The sequence below is a fragment of the Pempheris klunzingeri genome, chromosome 24, assembly GCF_042242105.1.
Source record: "Pempheris klunzingeri isolate RE-2024b chromosome 24, fPemKlu1.hap1, whole genome shotgun sequence".
In the NCBI taxonomy this organism is placed as follows: domain Eukaryota; kingdom Metazoa; phylum Chordata; class Actinopteri; order Acropomatiformes; family Pempheridae; genus Pempheris; species Pempheris klunzingeri.
The window spans coordinates 8,580,819-8,602,183 of NC_092035.1; the positions used below are offsets into that span (position 1 = coordinate 8,580,819).

The 21,365-nt window shown below is 45.2% G+C and overlaps 1 protein-coding gene across 1 annotated transcript; it reads left to right on the forward strand.

Annotated features, from left to right (window-relative positions):
- Positions 1–655: 655 nt before the first annotated feature.
- LOC139223773 (insulin receptor substrate 2-like) lies at positions 656–13,614 on the forward strand. Its single transcript, XM_070855764.1, has 3 exons — positions 656–3,312; positions 3,805–4,301; positions 11,014–13,614. The coding sequence occupies exons 1-3, from the start codon at positions 656–658 to the stop codon at positions 11,016–11,018; spliced, it is 3,159 nt and encodes a 1,052-aa protein (XP_070711865.1). The 3' UTR covers positions 11,019–13,614.
- The last annotated feature ends 7,751 nt before the right edge of the window (positions 13,615–21,365 follow it).

Here is a 21,365-nt window from a genome sequence, read left to right on the forward strand (position 1 = left end):
TGGGACATCAGGGTTGTTTACACTGCTGCTGCCTCAGAAGTGAGTGGCTCCAATCCTGCATTATGTGCACATTTCAAATCCTTCCTGATCCAAACCAGACTTTAGAAAAAAATCTATAACAGCATATTGATTGATTTAACATTTATTGTAACTCATGCATTGAGACAGATAACACGAGAGTTGGTGTTTTCTGCTCGACACCTTTACTTCACAGTCCACTCTGCAGGGATCGGTGTTGTTCAATGGGCCTCTGATCACTTCTGATCACTTCTGATCACTAGTGTTTCTACATGGCAGAGCTGCTGGAGAGGCAGGGGGCGGGGCTTGGCTGGCTTGAATTATTTACTGAGCCAATGGGCAGCGTCGGAGCCATGTGATGGACAGGCACGGCCCCTGCAGGACGCACCGCCCCCCTATGACTCCGTGTTTTATTCTGTTTTTAGAGCAGCAGCGTCACATGTTGTTTTTCTCCAGGATCAGATCAGTCCCTGGTCTGGTCCGCCTGCACTGTTGCCTCTGGACAGCGGACACAGCCATCGGTGTCTGCTATGGATTAGAAACGGGTTCCCTTTAAAGTTTTATTTTGCAGCTTTTTTATTCTTATCATTATAAAGGACTTTGCTTATCTGGAACTTTAAAAGAGAAGTGTGGAGAGATGGCCAGTCCTCCCGCGACAGGAGGACACCTGTTATCTAATGGGACGAATGGTGTGAAGAAGTGCGGCTACCTGAGGAAGCAGAAACACGGACACAGGCGCTTCTTCGTGCTGAGAGAGCCGACGGAGCGCTGCCCTGCCCGGCTGGAGTATTACGAGAGCGAGAAGAAATGGAGGAACAAGTCCGCCGCCAAACGGGTCATAACTTTGGACTCCTGTCTGTGCGTAAACAAACGAGCCGACGCCAAACACAAGCACCTGATCGCCCTCTACACCAAGGACGAGTACTTCGCTGTGGCTGCGGACAACGAGCAGGAGCAGGAGAGCTGGTTCACGGTCCTGACGGATCTGATCGCCGAGGGGAAAGTGTACGACAGCCCCGCTTCCACCTCCTCGTTAGTGGGCTTCGAGGAGGCCAGCTACGGACTCATCAGTCCTGCAAACGCCGTCTATAAGGAGGTATGGCAGGTCAACTTGAAAGCCAAAGGCTTGGGTCAGATCAAGAACCTGACGGGAGTGTACAGGCTGTGTTTGTCCAGCAGGACCATCAGCTTTGTCAAACTGAACTCAGAAACAGCTGCTGTCACTTTGCAGCTCATGAACATCCGGAGATGTGGCCACTCAGACAGCTTCTTCTTCATAGAGGTGGGCCGCTCGGCGGTCACCGGGCCTGGGGAGTTCTGGATGCAGGCAGAGGACTCAGTGGTGGCGCAGAACATCCACGAGACCATCCTAGAGGCCATGAAGGCCATGAAGGAGCTGTCCGAGTTCAGGCCTCGCAGCAAGAGCCAGTCCGCCAGCACTAACCCCATCTCTGTGCCCACACGGCGCAACCTCAACAACCTCCCCCCCAGTCAGACGGGCCTGGTGAGGAAATCCCGAACAGACAGCATAGCAGCCACCTCTCCAGGGAGGAAGTTCACGTCCTGTCGGATAAGAACGGCCAGCGAGGGAGACGGCAGCGTGACCCGGCCTGTGTCCATGTCCATATCCGTGAGCGGGAGTCCCACCAGTCCAAACTCTGGGAACCTCAGCAGGTCTCACACCCTCAGCAGTGGGCGCACCTGCAGGATGCTAGAGTCCTCCTCCAACCTGCATCATAGCCGGTCCATGCCGGTGTCCAACTCCCCTCCGGCCGCCTCCAGCCCCATCAGCATGTCTCCCAGAGGGGGGGGTAGTATCTGCACTCCTGACAAAGCCCGGCGGCCTTTCAGCTGCAGCGCCTCCATCTCTGGCTCCCTCAGCGACACTGGCTTCATGCTGTGCGACGACTACAGCTCCAGTCCAGGTGATCCCAAATTCCTCCCCCTGACCCGCAGCGACACCCCCGACTCTCTGTCCAGCACGCCTCCATCTCGTGACATCAGCGACCCTTGTGGCTACATGATAATGGAGGGGGCCGGTGGGAGCAGGTCTGGGGCTTGTGGAGAGGGTCAAGACAAGGCTTACAGGAAGCGGACGCACTCCCTGACCACACCACGTCAGCAGAGGGTGGTGGCGCCGCTGTCCTCGGCCTCCTTGGATGAGTACACACTCATGAGGATGGCCCACGGACAGAACTCTCACTCCGCCTCCCCTAAAGTGTGCTACCCAGAGGATTATGGAGACATTGAGATCGGTTCATCCAGAAGCTCCAGTAGTAACCTCGGCGACGATGGCTACATGCCAATGACTCCAGGTGTAGCAGCCCAGTCTGGCAAGGTCGACAACTACATGCCCATGAGCCCCATGTGCGTCTCAGCACCCAAGCAGATTGTGAACCCTAGGGTGCACCCTCAGGCAGCTGCCAGCGGTGGTTACAAGACCAACTCCCCCTGCAGCAGCTCTCTGGAGGACAACGGCTACATGAGAATGTGGTGTGGCTCCAAATCCTCCATGGAGAGCCCAGACAGACATGGTGAATACATGAACATGTCACCTGGAAACCCACCTCCACTCCAGACCCCCCCTGACTACTACTTGGGCCTGCTGGCCAGTGAACCTGCATCAGTGAGGCCAGCCTACCAGGCCGGCTCCCTGACACTCCCCGCTAAACTTCAGGCCTCCAAGAGTGAGGAAAGCAGCCAGTATGTGTTGATGAGCCCTCAGAGTTTGAGGCAGAAGGTGGGGGAGTCAGACTACTACTCTGTGATGCAGCCGAGTGCAGCTCAGACCCCTCTGAGCCCCTCTGTACCCTCTCCTGTTCGACACGGCCGGGCGGACAGCCTGCCCTACAGAGGGAGGCTGGGCAGGCCTAACAGGCTTTCCCTGGACACCCTGAGGACCCTGCCCAGCATGAACGAGCACCCCCTGCCTGGCGAACCCCGCAGCCCCGGAGAGTACATTAACATTGACTTCAGCGGCACCAGACTCTCCCCGCCCTCCACTGTATCAACAGAGAGCCAGTCTTCATCACTGGGTTCCAGCGGCGGGGGCCCGGGGAGGTCCTCTCTGACAGACTACATTAACCTGGAGCTGGGCTCACACTCACCCAAGGAGGCTGACACCCCCGCTGAGCACTTGGACACACTCCCAGTGTTGTCCATGTGCCCCTGCTCAGTGGAGGATGTGTACCATCTGAATGGCGAGAAAGGCTCTGAGGTGAAAAATGACTACAATGAGATGACGTTTGGGATGACCAGCTCGCCTCCGCAGCTTGTTCCTCAGAACACAGCAAGGTGAGTGTGTCTGTGGTGGGAGGGAGCAGTCATCTATGTCAACAGTCTGTGTGACTGATCCCAAGCAAAGGCAACAGTAGTGAACAGCTTGTACTGCATGATTTTAATTACTCTCAATTATCAAATGAACAGTAAGTTTTTCACTTATTGAATTATTGTACAACGTGTAATAGAAAGTGTCTGATAATCAACATTGTCAACACTGATAATGTGAACCCAGATATGAACCATTGTACTTGGTTGATTTCCTTTAACACATTTACTGATACTGATGCACTGATCATCACAGAGAGAGTGGCGGCAAGAGGCAGATGATTTTCAAGTTTTTATACTTTTGGGATGTGAATTATGTTCATGATAAAGTAAATATCAAATATTAAGCCACTTTAAATCTTAAGTTAATGGATTAATGATTTATGTTTTTAACCAGGATGAAAATAAAGTCTACTTGCTGACTAAATATCTCATATTTTGAACATTGTTCTCCAACAGCCAGGGCATCAGGGAGAGGAGGCTCTCTCTGGAGGACCAGGGAGTCCCAGAAGGCATTGGGGTCTTCCTGCTTGGGGCCACCCCTTCCTCCACGGTGGACCCCGACTGCTCCGCCAAGGTGATCCGGGCCAATCCGCAGGGACGTCGGCGCCACAGCTCAGAGACCTTCTCCTCTACCGCCACTGTGACGCCGGTCTTCCCCTCGTTCGCCCGCGGCGACATGGTGAAGAGGCACAGCTCGGTGGAGAACATCTCATCCCGGAGCAGCGAGGGCTCAGACGAAGAGTACGGCAGCCCAGTGAACCGGCAGAGCTCGGCCGGCTACCCCAACAGACTGAACTACATTGCCTTGAACCTGCTGGACAGCAGGGGCGTGGAGAAATGCGAGGACCTGGCTGGCTTCAAACCCACCAGCAGCTGCAAGGGGGGTATCAATGGATTACACAGCACACCATATGTCTGTTTGGGATTCAAGGAGGCTGCAACCACTGCCAAAGGTGAGTGAGGTGGATGTCAGATGTGTTACTGCAAAATAATTCATCTACACTTTCATCATAATGTCCTGCAGGTGTTTTGAAGGAGGGAGTAAAGTGTTTTTAGGAATGTGAGAGGTAGCTCTTTATTTTTTTGAAGGAAACGGATGGAAGAGAATCAAAACAAAGATGAAGGCAAACTTGCATTTCCTCTAGATTCAAATTGAAACTGGCTGTGTGGATTTCAAAGTACACAAGTAGGTGGTACCGGTGTGGCCTTCAGGCGCTCCTCTGAAGCTCCTACTTCTGAGTACTCGCAGATCCTGTAACATGAGTCGTGTTTGTGTGGCAGCTTTTGCAGTTAAACAACAGAGCGGCACTGAATGCTGGGAGTGTCAAAGTGAGGAGGAGTGACATCTTAATTTTAGTTGCATTCAATCAGGCTTTTACTGTTTGTTTCTTAAAATGATTCATGTGTGCTAATCCCAATATTTCCCACAACATGTGAACGCAGCACGAAGCTGCTATGTAACGTGACCAGGCTGAGAGCTCTGAAGTAAACAAGCACCATGACAGAGCAGGATGCTGCCTTGCTGCTGCTGTCGTGGGCTGCAGATACTAAAAATACACAAGCAGATTTCGGGATTCCACCAACGCTTATTATGAATGGAGGCTGTTTTCTACAAAAAGCAAAAATGAGAAGATAGAGATTCATTATGAAGCATCAGACACAAGTCTATAATCAATATGGAGACAGAGGTATTAAATAGTTCCCTTATCTGGTCTATAGAACAGGTTTTCTTTGGTTGGTTAGTGGCAGTGTTGTTGGTAATGCCAAAGGAATGCCTCAGAGCTGATAGGTACGCTGCCTGTCACTTGTAATGTCACACCGAGCCGTGGGCATTTCCGGCTGTTATTTTTCAGTTGGGTAAGCTTTAGGATGTGTTGCACATCAATGTGACCTCTATAGACCCTTTATTCCCACCATCCCGTGATCAATAGTGTCCCAGAATATCCCGATGGCCAGAATGAAGCTGCGGCGTGGGATGGCAGACGGTGTAAACAAGGAGCACAGGGACGGCAGAATGTTGACGCCAAGTTTAACTCCCCACGCCGTTTATTGGACACAGTGAGCTCACGTGTGTTTACGAGCACGTAGAAGTGGTAGAGAGTGGAGGGGGTTTGCATGCTGACATGTGAGGCCCAGCACAAGTGGATATGTGTTTGTGTGCGTGTCCTTGTAGGCAGCAAGGGAAAACAACAAAGTGGGCGAGTTGCTATGCGGCCATCAGGTAACTGGATGTCACGGTCCACATTCCTGGCGGAACTGGTTTGAAAAGTTGCTGTGAGAGGGGCCTGTTTTTGTCCCGGCTCCAGACCGTTTGAATAGAATGTGGCTTTTATTTCACCACAAGGCCCCTGTGTACGGAGAGAGGAGATACATTATGTTTCACTCTTAACACACAGGACCGAAAACTGCTTTAAAAGTTGCTACGTTATTAGTGTTGTGGTAAATAAAGAGGAGTGTAACAACACACAGCAGCCCCCACAGTATGGGAGAAATCTATTGCATTAACAGAGACGCCTTAATGCATTCTGTGTGACACTTTTATGACAGTGACGTGAACATGACTGATGTCAAAGGGCTGTTTTTCAGTTAAACAGGCAGTGAACTGCGTTAATAGTGGTCTGCTGCATTTCTTTTGAGGTCAAAGAACTATTAACGTGTGCTCATGTGTTCATTTTCATCCAAGATGTTGTTGCTTAGCACATATTCCACACTCGTGTTTTGATGGAGTACCAATATTTTTTTATGGTGCTAATAAAGCTTGTTGAATGTAACTGACTGGGGAGAGGGAGGGGAAAAGAGTCAAGCACATACATGTGGACTCTAGCACGTACACATGCAGAACAGTCAGGGGCGGTTTTTCTCTCTCTCTCTCTCTCTCAGGGATCTTTTTTTCCAGTGGCGTTGCCTGCATCCGTGAACACTTGGCAGAGATGTGCAGAGAGAGAGAGAGAGAGAGAGAGTCGCCTGTTTTGTTTTCCAGTGCTGCTTGCCTGAGTGTTTGTGGGAGCGTGAATGAATGCGTGCATAATGGGGCAGGACGGCACGTGCACTCCGCTGCCCTTCTGCCTCATTAGGCTGTTCACTTAGCAGAAGTAAGACAAGCAGAGAGGGGGGGATGGAGCGCAGCCTTGTATGCTCAGTAGAAAGAGGAGGGGAAGGGCTTGGACTTTTTAAAGCAACAAACAAACTCATTGGTGAGGCCCCCTTCAACCAAGGTGCATTCTGGGAGCACAGGGGCCAGGATGGCAGACCTGATGGCTTGTTTACCGAACACTCAGTTCCACTGCTGTGTGGCGAGGCGGGGTGAAGGAGGTCACAGTGCGCTACGGGCGTTTCTCTGGCGCCGGGCCCCACTGGCCGAGGGCTTTGATTTCGTGTTTATCAGGACGTCACGCTGAGCTCCTGGACCGTGAGCCATCCTGACCCAAAAGTCTGCAGGTTTTCGTTCCAGCTTAACACCTCCGAGCCTTGACTCCTGCTGATTAGTTTACCCTCTCAGTGAAATGTAGTTTGGCTTGAATGAAAACCTGCTGACTCTTGGGGCCAGGGAAACTTCTGGTTGAATACCAACGCTGTGGAGGAACATGTGGCTGTTTGTCAGGATCAAAGTACCACTAAACCAGCCTCAACTGCCCCTTGGAATTTAGCGTTTGCCCCCCAGACCCATGTGACAACCCCCTTGGTGAGAAACGTGATTGCACTACTTCTAGTCAACAAAACCCTGAAGTCATGAGAATTTGACAGCTGGATATGTTTCTTTGGTGCTTCACTCAGTGTCATCTTAGACGTCTTAATGCCCGGCACAAGGGTCAGGTGTTTGTTTACATCTTGTGCTGTCAACGGGCCGGTCCATGTGACCCGGAGGTGGTGTTTACCTCCCAAACCCAAGCCGCCCGTCTCCTCTCGCGGCCCTGGCTAGCCGCAGCTCAGCCAGGTGGATGTTCTGTACCAGACTCAGATTAGCCAAGTCAGCCGTCTCTGTTCCCACCTCCTCATCTGACTAATACTTTCATCTGACGGCCGCCTCCTCTGTGTATTGATTTGATTGCCTTTTACTGGGAGGGCTCAGAATCATTTTAATATCAGGCATCATAGCACACAGAAGAAATATTAAGGGGGCTCTAAGACCTGAGGAGCCCTGCTGTGACAGTCCGCGTCCCTCTTGAGTGCTAGTGGCAGATGGTCACTCTCCGGAAGGCAAGTGTGTGAGAGAGTGTGTGTGTGTGTGTGTGTGTGTGTGTGTGTGTGTGTGTGTGTGCAATGGGAGGGGGGGGGGGTTCAAACACCTGCCACTCTGCACTATCTTCACACACATGCACTCATTACACTGATTTCCTTGCCCATGCTCACACTAGCATGTAAACATATACATACAACTATATGTTTCTCTTATGCACACACACACATCCCTGCCTACTCACTACCCCTCCGCTAATGACAGCACACCATCTGCTGCACCCATGGGCTGCAGAGAGCATGACCATCAGCACTGAGTGTGTGTGTGTGTGTGTGTGTGTGTGTAATTCATCAGGCAGATTAGAAGCATTCGTGCCCATCTACTCAAATCCCACTTCCTCTTAACGTCATTCAGTCCGTAGTATTATGAGTGATGTCATCGAGAGACGATGTGCTGGGTAGATGCGAATGCACCCAGAGCCTGTTAAGTATATACTTACATTTCCTGTGATGTGTGTGTTGGAGGGTGCAGCGAGCGAAAGAGGTCTAGTTGCACAGCCATGCATCACTAACTCGCTCTGAGCATGCCCAGTAGATACGACTGTCATAACAAGGTGTGGAAGAAGAGGAAACTGATTTGTTTTTTAAGCCTCAACCCAACTACACACTTTCTTTCACTTTTAAATCAGAGCTGGAGTTATTAATATTATTAATTAGTGAATGAAAACAATCATCAGTTGTTGTTTTTTTTCTTTTAGCTCACACACACTGAGACTTGGACATTTGTATAAGGGCTGCAATGATGCCACTTTTTCCACTGCTGGAATTTTGGCCAACATCATTACCTTGTGGAGCCCTTGTGGCTTTATTTTGGTTTCCCTACGTGTCACATTTTGTTCTGGCATTTGTGGATTTGCTCGTAAAGGTGACACCTGATTGTAGCCATCAGCGTGATTGCCCAATCCATTGCCGGCTCAAACACACACATACGCGCATGCTGTTAGAATAGTGTATTTACATCCGCATCAGACCTGCGTTGAAGCTGAGAACTTGCAAACATAACAAAGCAGTGCAAATAGTAATGGCAGGAAATCCAGAAATGCCATGTTACTTGATATATAGAGAACAAACGTGCATGTAACACTGCAGGCTCTTGTGTCAGAGTTTCCTGTGTGTGTGTGTGTGTGTGTGTGTGTGTGTGTGTGTGTGTGTGTGTGTGTGTGTGTGTGTGTGTGTGTGTGTGTGTGTGTGTGTGTGTGTGTGTGTGTGTGTGTGTGTGTGTGTGTGTGTGTGTGTGTGTGTGTGTGTGTGTGTGGCACGGGGAGGAGGGGGGCTAAAGTAGGCCGGGATGTTCCAGACAGAAGCGCTAGCTGCTAGATAACTGCGTGGCCAGCGTTCCCCACATTTAGCCAGCCACGGCTCCAGATGAGATTACAGCCTCTGCAGGCGAGATTAGACGGCCAGGGGTAGATCAGTGAGAGCCAGCGGCTACTCCACGGACAGCAGCTGGGTAATACGTAATGCAAGGTGTGCGCATTTGTTTGCTTCAGCCTGTCCAAGTCAAACTAAAATCATCAGAAATCTATTTGGAAATTGGCTATAAAATCATATCTGGGTGGCACTGAACACAAATGTTCCCTCATATCAGCCAAACTAGTATCTTCTCAGTTATCAGATGTTGATCCACGCACATTGTCCCTGGGAATTGAGTCAGTGTTTATAAGTGACTTTTGGATGTGTTCATAGTAAATTATATAAGATACAGGGACTTATCTATGGATTTAGTGATATAACGTCCTTAACTATGCCCCATCCCTTTCTGTTTATCATATTATCGTGTTAACATAGAATTAAGATAAGTGTTTTTTTCCAAGGTTGTTTCTGCAAATGGCAACTTTTCAGGAAATAAAAAAAAAAAAACAGCCTTTGCTTTGTGCCTGAGGGCTGTGCATTTTTGAGGTTATCCGATATCTTTTTAAAGCGTTTCATCTGCCCTGCTCTGATATTAATTTCCCAGCTCAAAGACAACCATGTACTCCATGTGTGGTTTCATAACACATGACTACAAGGAGGAAGTTGGCCTCCTGGAAGCCAGTGCCCGAGTGTCTCTGCGGCTTAGTCCCCACTCCCACTGCCCACACACATCTAGTTGTGCATCTCTTTGCCGCTGGACTCCTGCTCTTCCTGGAAGCTTCCATCTTCCCTCCCCCTGACCACCACTCTTGATTTCAAGCAAATCCTTCCTTCTTTCGCCTTGCAGTGCTCCCTGCCCATCCTCCACACAATCAAAACTGTCAACAGTGGATTTTAAAACATGCTAAAACCCACAAAATCCCACATAATTATAAATATCTATTTCAATAGAAATGCAACCACAGTGTCTTTCTCTGCATCAGCTACTGGGCTGCTTGCTGGTCTTCCTCTGCTCAGTGTGTGTCCATAGCAACACGGCAGCGCGACAGGAGACCCCAACCCCCATCACTCTACATCCCAGATTATGTAATAACGACCGTTGCCGAACAGCCTCCCCCCACCGTCCTTCAAGCGGTTCCCGGGCAAAACAGCTGGTGTGTTAAGAAATGACACACGCCATCTAACCACAGCATGATTGGGATGGGTTCTGGTGGAGGGGTAACCAGTCCACGTGGAGCAAACTAAGATCCAGAGGCTGGCTGTACTGCCACCAGAAACAATGCACATACTATCACACAACATATGTATGTATAAGGCCACATTATGGCTATAATGAACAAGTATTGTCATTAAACACAAATAATACACATTAAAACAGCAACTTCACACATCTCAAATCCCTCCATGTGTGTGCAGCATTCACTGTTGTTATTCAAGCTGCATTTCCCAATGTCTCCTTGTTATTGTGGCACAGAAACATTCTACAACAGTCTAATCTGAGTCTGTAAATGTCATGAGTTCACACTGTACAGTATAAGACTCTGTTCTCTCAAACCTGTCTGCTGTCTGAAAGGTCTGCATTGTTAGCACAGGTGTTGTTTGTGGGGAAATAATCAGACCACAAACTGGGGTTTACTCACTTATTTACAGTCCGATCCGTTTCTACATTAACTGCATTTCGCAGACTTGGTACGCTTAAATGGTTTATTGTCATTGGATTTTCTGAAATATTAAAGGTGCCCTGTGGAGTTTTGACCACATGTAGCAATGTTTGTCTGAGGGTGTCCAGCTTTTGTTGAGAAGCAAACCTGGAAATGATTTTCACACTTTTCTTAGACCTTACACTGTAGAGCTGTAGTGACAAATAATGAATGTAAACATAAAATTCTCCTCGTGTATTTCATCACTGTAAATGCTCATTCCATGGCAGATATTATTGTGATTGTTAGAGTATAGGATTAAGTGCACCAGTCAAATGTCTGTTGTCATTGGGTGAAATAACTTAACAAAAGAGTGTTTTGAATTATGAGATATTTTCACTAACTCCCTCTTTCTCTCTCTTGTTGCTTCTTTCAGACTGAGGGACTCCTCTATCCTCTGACTTGGTGTCTCCACCGACCTGCTGCTGGACAAAAAGAAATCAGCTTTGCCCTTCCACTGGGCCCTGTGGCCCTGAAAGACTGTCTGGGCCCTCAGTGACACTCACACTCACACTCACACTCACACACACTTAAGAGACAAGCAGGTCACCATCTATGCATGTCATGAATTCGCTGGAGGCCGGACAGGTGTGTTCGTGGATGTGTGTGTGTGTGTGTGTGTGTGTGTGTGTGTGTGTGTGGATGTGTGTGTTGTGTATCAGTGAGTCTCATGTTCCCTGCGCTTTCAGAGGCCGTTTCTCCTTTGACCCAAATTTTGGCGCAAGCACAGAAGCGAAGATAGTCAGACAATAACAAAGCTCTAATGGTTCCCAGATAGTATTTATTTACTTGAGGGTAGTTTTATGACTGCTTGTATGCGTGCGAGTGTGTGTTTCTGAGACAAAGTACGACCAACTGTGAGCAGTGAACAGTGAAACCTACTATAGAGTTGGCCCAGGGAGCGAGGATACCAAGGTACACTGAGTACATAACTATATTATATATACATTTTATTTATTTTTGGAAGATGAATGTCTGATAAGACTTACCCAATGCCTTAATGTCTATACTGTCCTTATGTTTTCTATGAAATAAGAGATAAATATTCTATTTCGGTATGTCTGTTTGGACCTACATCTCTATATTGTTATTCTGTTGTGGAAGGTAAAACGCCTAGCTTACCATTAAAAATATTATTTCAGAAATGTACAGTACAGTGGGGCTGCTTGAGATCTGATTTATGGTACTGATATTAAAGTATTTTCTTAATTACTAATTTCTTATTTATTCTAACCTAGTTTATTTTTGTCCAATCAAAGCTCTGGAGTTAAAGAAATATATTTCTAAATGTCTTTAAGAGTTATGCATGTCTTTATAACTCCGCTCAGACCCCACATCACCAGGCATCTGAATGCACTGTACCTCCCACAGTTCCTCAGTCACTTCAGCCTGAAAACCTCACACACTCCTACCTTCAAACCTACGGCCTGCTGTGAAGCTCGATGCAGGCCGCCCTGCTGTGATATCATTTGATGGTACAAATGTCTAGTTGAGGTGACGGTGGAGGGGTCGAGCCAGTGAAAAATGTCAAGCTTGGGGCAAAGTCGATAAGAGGGCTGAAGAGAGGGTGAAAGGGGCCATGAGGAGGGCTCTGTAACACAGAAAAAGCAGAATAAGAAAGGCCAAGAGCCACATCTGGTATCATCATGGATGTTCACTGGAGAAGCAGATGTCTGGAAAATGTAACTTTATGGCAGACGGCATAAAAAAGCTTGATCTGGCTGAGCACAATTATGTAATGTTAAAGCAGGGCTGTGTAACTGTGACAACAAATTATGTAACAATTACAAGATAATGTTAAATGCTAAATCATGATGGAAACATAAACCTATACATTAGCCACCATCAGCTACTGGCTGACATTAGCTATTGGTCATACCAGACCAAGTAGAGTAGCTGCAAAACCCCTGAGTGTAATAAAAAGAACAACAGTGGTTTATTTCTTAGGAATTTGTGAGAGTAGAAATGTGTAATTCCTTCTTTTAAATTTTTTTAGAAAATTCTGCTGCTTCCTAAGAGCTGTGAACCTCCAAAATGGCTGCCAGATGGTTCGCTAATGAAGGCCCTCTGTTGATACCCCGACTTTGGGATCTTTGCGTGGCCCACTGTGTTGACACCAACTGGCTCACAACCCCTTTAGTGTACAGTGGATTGTAAAACTTTTAACCTTGTCTGAATGTATTGCTGAGCTGGTGGGAACACCACAAAAACAAAATGTGGGAAACGGTTTTGACAGAGTTGAATAATATTGGAGCTGTGCCACGCTAAGTTGTGGTATCTATTTATCTTCAGAGTCTTGAATGTGTATATTGTGTACATAGAAAAAGAGTTTAACTAAAAAAATCTATTGAAAATACATAGAGTACTTAGATTTTACTTATGTTGCAATGATATTCCTGTGTAAAGACTTTGGCTACAGATTTTTAAAAAGGGGACGGGGTTTTTGCTTTGGGGTTGTACAGTGTATTGTATGCTTTCTCCCTCACAGTCTCTGTGACTATATGAAAAAATACTCTGTCTATTTTATTATAGAGATCTCTTTGCCTTGTCAACACACCTAATGGCATATGCAATAGTGACATGAATACAATCTAGTTTACAACCGTGGAACCAAATGTAACATTGCATTGATTTTTTTTTTTTTTCTTTTTGTGACGAGCAGAAGCTGTTTTGCTCCTTGTACATTTCTCTTTCTGCCAAGTGTTTTGTTTTTGTCGCTGGGAACTTTGTTCTTGACATGTCCCAAAGCGCTTTCCCCATTTCTGTGTCCATGGACAGACTCCTCTTTTTACAGATTGATCTTGGATTGACTCAGTCTGAATGTGTCGTTGTCTTCCATTGTACATAATTAAATATACTGTTTATTGTGATGCTCACAAGAGATGATTATAATGATTTATAAATTCTGGTAGTTGAGTATTGCTTTTGTCTGTATTGATTATGGATAGCAACCTACAGAAATAAATGAATTTATTTAAACAGATTCAACTTCGTATCCATTTTTTCACATAATTAATATCACATGCAGCTCGAAGGACAATAAGTATGGCTGTGCTGTAGCATCAATACTTCCTGAATACAATAATGTTAGAAAGTCATTCATTTGAACCTCACAAATGTTGAGTGAGACTATGTAACTTTGCTGTCTGCTAAATGTTACTTATGGCCACATAGGTAACATTTAAGGGACAGCATGCAATAAAAAGTAGAGAAGAGTCAAAAAATCAGCAAACTGAATCAGGACTGACCAACTTTAGCTAACATTAGCCACCGTAAGCTAGTGGTCAGACCAGACCAAGTAAGGCTGCAGCAGTGAAACCCCTGAGTGTATTGAACTGAGCAATGGTTTGTTGTATTGCTTAGAAATTCAAATGTTACATAGTGTCACTTATTCTTCTGAAGATTTACATTGATTTAATGTCATTTTGATAGGAACCAACTATGATTTCTGATTTTAAATGAGTTCGTCCTCCTCTAAATTAGTAATCAATAATAAACCTCAAAACTGCAAATCCCATCCTGCACCTCCTCCCTCACCCGCTGGAATATCACGCATTTGGCACAAAGTCTAATAGCTTCCTGACTATGTGTTAAGAGAGGAGGATATCCTTTCTCCGTCCTGGGGAACGGGGAGCTGAACTCTCCGGCCAAAACTTTCTCTCCCTGATGTGTTTTTATTTCAGACAAAGGCCGAGGCAGGAAGCTCATTCTGAGCCAATGACTTCCTGCTAAACCACGCGTCTCCAGAAAAGACAATGTAGTCAGAGTTGGGAGGGCAGCAGGTTCAAAACATGAAGGGAACAACATGTTTTTATCTCCCACACACTCACATGCAGATACGAGGACGTGTCTCACATGAGTGTTTCTTTACTGTGCAGTAATCTCATTACACATGCTGTACTTTGTAACATATTGGATTATTATTATCAATTTCATTGGCACGGGTACATTTCTTATCATTGGTTGTTGTTGGATACAACAAGGCATAGTAGCTTAATCGGTTTACAGTTCACATTGACTTAACTAAGAAACTATTTTTACAGAGGTACTCAGGTGCTCATTGGCATAAGGCTCACGCAAAACCCCCACCCCCACCCCCACAGCGACCTTTGACCTTTGAAGCCCAAAAAAAGAAAATAAAAAAAAGAGAAATTCCTTCAAGGTGTTCCCGAGATATCGTGTTCATGGGAATGGGATGGACAGATGGATGGACAATCTGAAAAGATGATGCCTCCAGCCACAGATATTGCCAACACAGAGGCGTAAAACAGTGAGCAGCATTCAGGCTACTGCTACTCTCATTCTACATTTATCAATTTAATTAGTTGCCCTGGGTCTGACCCAGTGAGCCCCCCTCGAGGCACAGATCCCTCTGATTATTTCTCACACTCACAATGTGATTATAATGAATATTCTTCATGGGCATCCCTTCGATAACTTTCCTGCTCTCCAGCGCTGACACAAAATGAACACACACACACACACACAAGCAGTCAGTGAGGGCACACCTCTAGCTGGTGTGTATTAATTAGCAGTGTGACACTGTCAGTGGGGCTCTGCTCTGCTGCCAGGTAGAAACCAGCCTTACATAAGAGCCCACCACCAAGCCACCAGGAGGGACACAGTGTTCCTCACCCCTCTCTCCACTGTCTGTCTGAAGAAAAAAACGTTTTGCTTCCCTTTTTCTATTCAAAATCTGTAAGGGCACATTTCTGCTCTGAAGGAAAACCACAGGAAAAGGACACTGAAAGCAGAAGTCTCTGCTGCACGATGCTTTAGTTGTTGCTGGTTGTTTTCCTCAACATAAAGGACAGCTTGCTGAATAAAGTGTGTCAGGGAAGTGAATTTCTCAAGCCTGTGCAACAACAGCTAAGGGTTCCTAAAATACAGTTTACAGGATTTTCCTTTGAAGTAATTGTGTGTCTGTGTGTGTGTGTGTGTCTATCTGGTCTATTCCTGGATGCCCTCAATTATTCCCAAATTTAGAACCACATTCGCAATCACATGCTTGTACACACACGCAGACGAGCAAGAAAGAATCCATCATTCGCAGTCATGCACAATCAAACTATTCGGAGGCTTGATTTCTTTTCACGTTTCTTGTGCCTGCGAGTAAGGACGTTTCTGATTTTGAGTGACATCAAGTGGCCCACATGACTCTCCAAAGAGGATCATGTAAAGACAGTTAGAAACATATAAACAAAATAAGCTGCTTTAAGTGGCTTTGGTAATTTAATTAGACACCAGCACATGGGAATATACTCCATGCACTATTTTGCACATGACACCCATTATTTTATTACATATTTTATCTGATTTCCACTATTAAGCAAATCAAGTTTTCTGCAGGACTGCATTCTAATAATCATGCAACACCAGTACGTCAGCGTATGAAATCATTTACAGTAAATTGGTTAGATAAAGAGGTCATCCACACTTATGACCCAGGCCGTAATGCCTGTATCTGCAGAGAGCCGCCAAGCAGGAAAAAATCATGTAAAAATGAACTTAAAACAGCAAATACCCTTACGTACAGTATGAACCCGATGCACCCGCTGTACTGTACATTAGAACAGTATGTGTGGTATGTACTGTAGGTTGGGGGCTTAAAGAGCAAAATAGCTTCTCCTTTGGCAACCTCGTTCACCCTGCGCTCCACTGGGCCTCCTTGCCAGCTTGCTGCCGTGCTGTGCTGCTGCTCTTGAGGGGATTGGGAGTCGCTGGCCCCATTATTTCTCCCTGAATCAGCCTAAGGACGGCTTCAGCCAGGCTCATTGAACTACGCCGCGTAGCAGCAGGGCGGAGCTGTGACCCACTTACAGTAGCCAGCTCCGGCTCTCCACAGAGGAGACAACAGAGGCACACAGCGCTGGTGATCCCACATGAAAACATAACATACTGACATATATTTTAGAAATACCACACTAAATCAAATGCAAATGATAATATATTGATTTTGTCATGTAAAAAGGTGCTTTAACCTGCATCAGAGTGTCACATTGCTGTCATGTTGTTGTGTATGTTGTAAGTTCTTAAACTTAAATGTGCTATATGCTACTGTATGTTTGCTCCATTCCACAGTAAATATCATCACTGCCAACTGTATAGAAGAAGTACTTCCTCCTGTGTAGACAGTGTTTTCTATATTTTGCATGTTTTGTAAGCTTCTGAGATCCTGGGAGGCTGTTAAGACACAATCCACGCAGTGATATATGATATACTGCAGAGCTGCATGCATCCATTGCTGCATGAATTCAGCTAAAAGTCGTTGACTTAAAATGCACTGTAATGTGTACGAGCATTGGCATGTTTCAGATTTCTTTTCCCGCTGTTCTTGGACAAGTTCCTTAAAGTTGAGTTGGTGCAATTCACCCTGAGGGGAACATGAACTTGTGTAGCAAATTTCACAGCAATCCACCCAATAGCTGTTGGGTAATTTCACTCAAAACCACCAATATTTATTGTATCAATCTTTATGAGGTTTTTAAAAGTTATGGTTATGGGAAACACCGGGTTGCTGGTTATCAAGTCAGAAAAGGTCATTATTAGTCATTATTAACATGGCTCTTTACTTCTGCTTTTATGATTTGTTTGTTTCTAGCTTGTCAAAAATCAGGAAGAGACCTTGAGGAACTAAGAGGTCATATGGCCAGCAACTACCTTTATCTTTGTTAAGTAACAGCCTGCACTCGCTGTAGGTCTTTCTCCTGAAGCAACGGCAGCACTTAAAGTTACATGATGGTCAACAGGTCAGTCAGCCCTGATGCACTCTCTCCAAACCTTTTTGGCTTTTATCAGCCACTACTTTTACATGCCTGCCCACACAGAAAGGTGCCTCAAGGCCAAAATCTAGATTCGTGGATTAGTATCTGAAGACTGGACATTTTTCATTTTGAGCAGTCATTTTTGTTCATGGCATTCTTGCGGCAAAAAAATGATGTGTCCTTCGCGAATGATTCATTCAAAAGAACAAATCTTTTAGATGAAGGGATTGAACTGAATCAACCTCCTGAGATGATTTGTTTATTTCTAAGTTCGGTTGAGAGCAAACATGCAGAAGGATACACTTACTCACAGAGTGGGCGAATGTGCCAATATTCACAGTTTACAATGCGTGGTGAAACCTGCAATATGACAAAAACAACGTGTGGCTGAAGACTGTCTCAGATCCTTTCACTGTGAGGTTCTCGCTGCATGGCCAGTGATTCATTCACTGAATGTACCATACAGTCAACATTAGGTACGAGAGAGCTGTGTGTCAAACTGCTGTAACCAGGCCCAGCAAGTTCAACACGAATGCCGAATTGTAGATCACTTAGAAAGTGTTAAAAATTCTTAAAAACTACCGTTCATGTCTGATATTAGACAGGAAACTTATATCATTTATTTTAAACAGAGTTTGGCGTGTTTGTCAAAGCAGTGGTGGTGTTTCACTTCACTAAGTGGGATTACACAGCTCCAATCAACCACTGAACTATTATGTCAATTAATCTTTTGAACTAATCTTTTAAAATACACTGACACTAATGATTCAGGACACTATCAAGAAGCGCTTCTCACATCACTACAGCATTTCTAGGCTGAGTTTCCTGCCATTTTCAAATGTCTTAAGAGCTTTATGGACCATGTGTGATAACACTGGTCTTGTCTTGGGCTTGTGCCAGCTCAGTTTGAATAAGCCAAGGTGGTTTAAGTTGGAACAGAGTGAATTTAATGATCAGTGATGATCTATTAATATTATTTGCTTCTCTTTTTTTCCTGCTGCTCTCAGTGAGAGAACAAATACTCTGCACAATTTTGTCTGTGAAGGAGCCTGTATGTGCATGTGAGTTTGTGAGTGTGTGTCAGTGGAAAGTTCAAGTTTCTGCAGCTCTGTCTCTCTTGGTCGAAGGCATTCAGACTCCACGTGTTCTGACAGCATGTGGAGCCCTCGTCCCGCCCACTGCTCACAAACACTCCTGCTGCTGTTTACCACGCTGGCAGCGGAGTGGAAGACTCCAGCCTGGTCCACATGCTGTCTTATCAGCCGTCACTCTCGCACAGCTCGTAAACATGTTTTGCAAAGGAAATTCTCTGGGAAAACGCTGCTGTAAAAGAGCCAAACATAAGTCGGCCCATATTTTTATGTCTCTGATGAGCTGATGATGTCTTGTGGGCTGAAAGCAAGTCATACAGGGAGCATTGTACATGTCTGTTTACTATTTTGGAGTCATCTGACAAGCAGGCAGGGTGGTATTCTCCCATGCTCCCCTGCTTCTGTTCTTTGGAAAACATGACCTTTGCCTGATTACATCATGCTGGAAACCTTTACCTTGGGATTTTAGTTTCTCACATGCAAAGCAGGTCTGCAGGATTCCTGTCATTGGTTGAGTTAAACCTCAGAGGGTGCGACAAAATGTGTCTGGGAAGCTAAAAGCTAGCATTGCTACACTGAGGTACCCTCAGTCAGCTAGGCTAACATGCTAACTTGATCCAGAGATCAATTGAATTGATCCAGAATCTTCGAATGATTTAAAAAGATTTAACTAAGTTCATTGTGGTGGTGTGGAAATCAGAAGCTTTGTATTAGCTTAGCTTAGCACAATAACTGGAAGCAGGTGGAAACAGCTGGCCTAGCTCTATCCAAATTTGCCCCCATAAAACCTACATGCTCTTACTCATATATTTCACAACAGCCTACATGAGCGACTGCAGGCCTCAGGCTGAACATGTAAACACACATTGATGACGTGGACCAATGAAATGCTTGCTAACACCTAATATGCAAATCCACAATGTGACAACAGTGGTGTCACCTTTACTCTGGTTTGCATATAGGCCTACAGAGTGTGTATGACATTTAGATGTTGAGAGGATGAAGTTTTCTGAGCAATTTAGTTGACAGCTTGCTTAAAAGGGATCCTAATGGATATTTGATGGCTTGCAGCTACAGGCCTTTGAAAGATAATTGCTTTTTCTTCCTCCAGAGAATCCAATATTACCTTAAGATTGTGAAACCCATCTGAATTTCTAATTTGGAGACCATCAGACATTGCCATCCCTAGAGTTGAGGACCACATTTGTTTTTATGTCACTCCACTTCATTATTTATCACGAAAAGCAGACTTTCCTGTAATTATACAAATCTCTTTAAATTCTGTGGAAATGCAGCATACGAATGCAAAAATCCATTTAATACTGTTTGCCCCTGACACATAATCCACATGTCAGGAAACGCCGCCTCTGCATGACATCTGAGTTTTAAGCGCAGCGTTCTCTGTCACAATCAAAAAGTGAAACACGCAAGGCCAGATTAGGAGTTATGGTGACAGTGATGCACACATGCAGTCATGCACGTAAACCCTGTCGTCTTCCCATGCTTCCATCTGTGTGCGTCTGACCTTTACTGAGAGCAAACCAAATTAAAGACACAGAGCTCTGCAGACATCCTTTGAGAGCAAGTAATTACTAAAGACACCTTACTATGTGTGATCACAGCTTGTTCTCGGTGTTAAAGACCTTGAAAAAAAAAAGTCACATAGACCTATTAAATCAAGTATTTTGAGTTATTTCCTGTAGTTGGCTTATATTATGTTCTCACGTTTAACATAGGCCTACTACAGTATTTAGGTGTGAGGTAATGTAGTCCTACATCCCTGCACTGTTGATTTTTATGTGCTCTGTTTCTCACTGTGCACATACTATACTAGTGATACATCTTTTGCATTTGACATGCCTTTGTTGTGTGCGTCTCATGCCTCAGTCTCCTGCGGCTCTGCGTGGTTGGCAGTGAAGCTAACAGGTCCTCTGTAGTGGAGGAGAATGCTGTTTCAGAGCAGAGTCAGTGAGACACTGATGCTAATGAGGCATTAGCTTAAGCCTATAATGCCAAGCATGGCAGTTTAACATCGAGGGCGGCCCTCAGCAACCAACCAATCTGACTCACTGGATTTAGGATGATACTGCGGGTGACCTAAAAGCTACGAAACACACATTCAAACTGTTGCATTGTTTACCTCATTGTTTTTTTTACAGAATCGTGCAAAAACCTAATTCCATCTACATTTTATAGTGCATTGTTAGCTGCAGTAGTATCATTAGCTCTACTTTTATCCTGATTGTTTCTCCATCAAAATAGCCAAATTTAAACATAATCAATATAAGCACAAGATATTAAAGAGACATTTCTATGTTTGGAGGTCCTACTAGAACAGGTTTACATGGTCTAACAGTTCAAAAAACATGTTATTTTTCTCATATAGACGTGGCTGCTGCAGCTGTTTTCAGCCTTAGTTAGGAGGTTTTCAGTGAATAGAGACAATCAGCCTGCTAAAGGGCTGGATGAGGTCACATGATTAACAGATCCCCTTAGGATATCATAAGAGGTACACTGAGGACACAAATTTATGTTGAAAAGACATTAAAAAAGTGCATTTTGCACAATATGGGGCCTTTAATGACCTGCAGCTATAATCCAAATATTTCACCTTCAACAATTAATCAACAGAATATCACAAGAATAACAATAAACATCAAGAACATAGTTTTGTGATGCCAGAAGAAATGATGGCAGATTAGCTTGTGTGTGTGTGTGTGTGTGTGTGTGTGTGTGTGTGTGTGTGTTGGCAAGCTAACGATAGAAAATGCTTGTTTGATACCCACAAGTTTTCCAACTTGTGTTAGATTGGTGATATAGTGGCCAAACTGTATGTAGACTATGTCAGGAACTTATGCATATAGCTAGTAAAA

What these genes read in the sequence shown, in the direction of transcription:
- LOC139223773 (XM_070855764.1), top strand. Translation starts at nt 656, where the DNA reads ATGGCCAGTCCTCCCGCGACAGGAGGACACCTGTTATCTAATGGGACG. An exon ending in GTTCCTCAGAACACAGCAAG is followed by an intron (nt 3,313 to 3,804) that starts GTGAGTGTGTCT and finishes GTTCTCCAACAG; the next exon opens with CCAGGGCATCAGGGAGAGGA.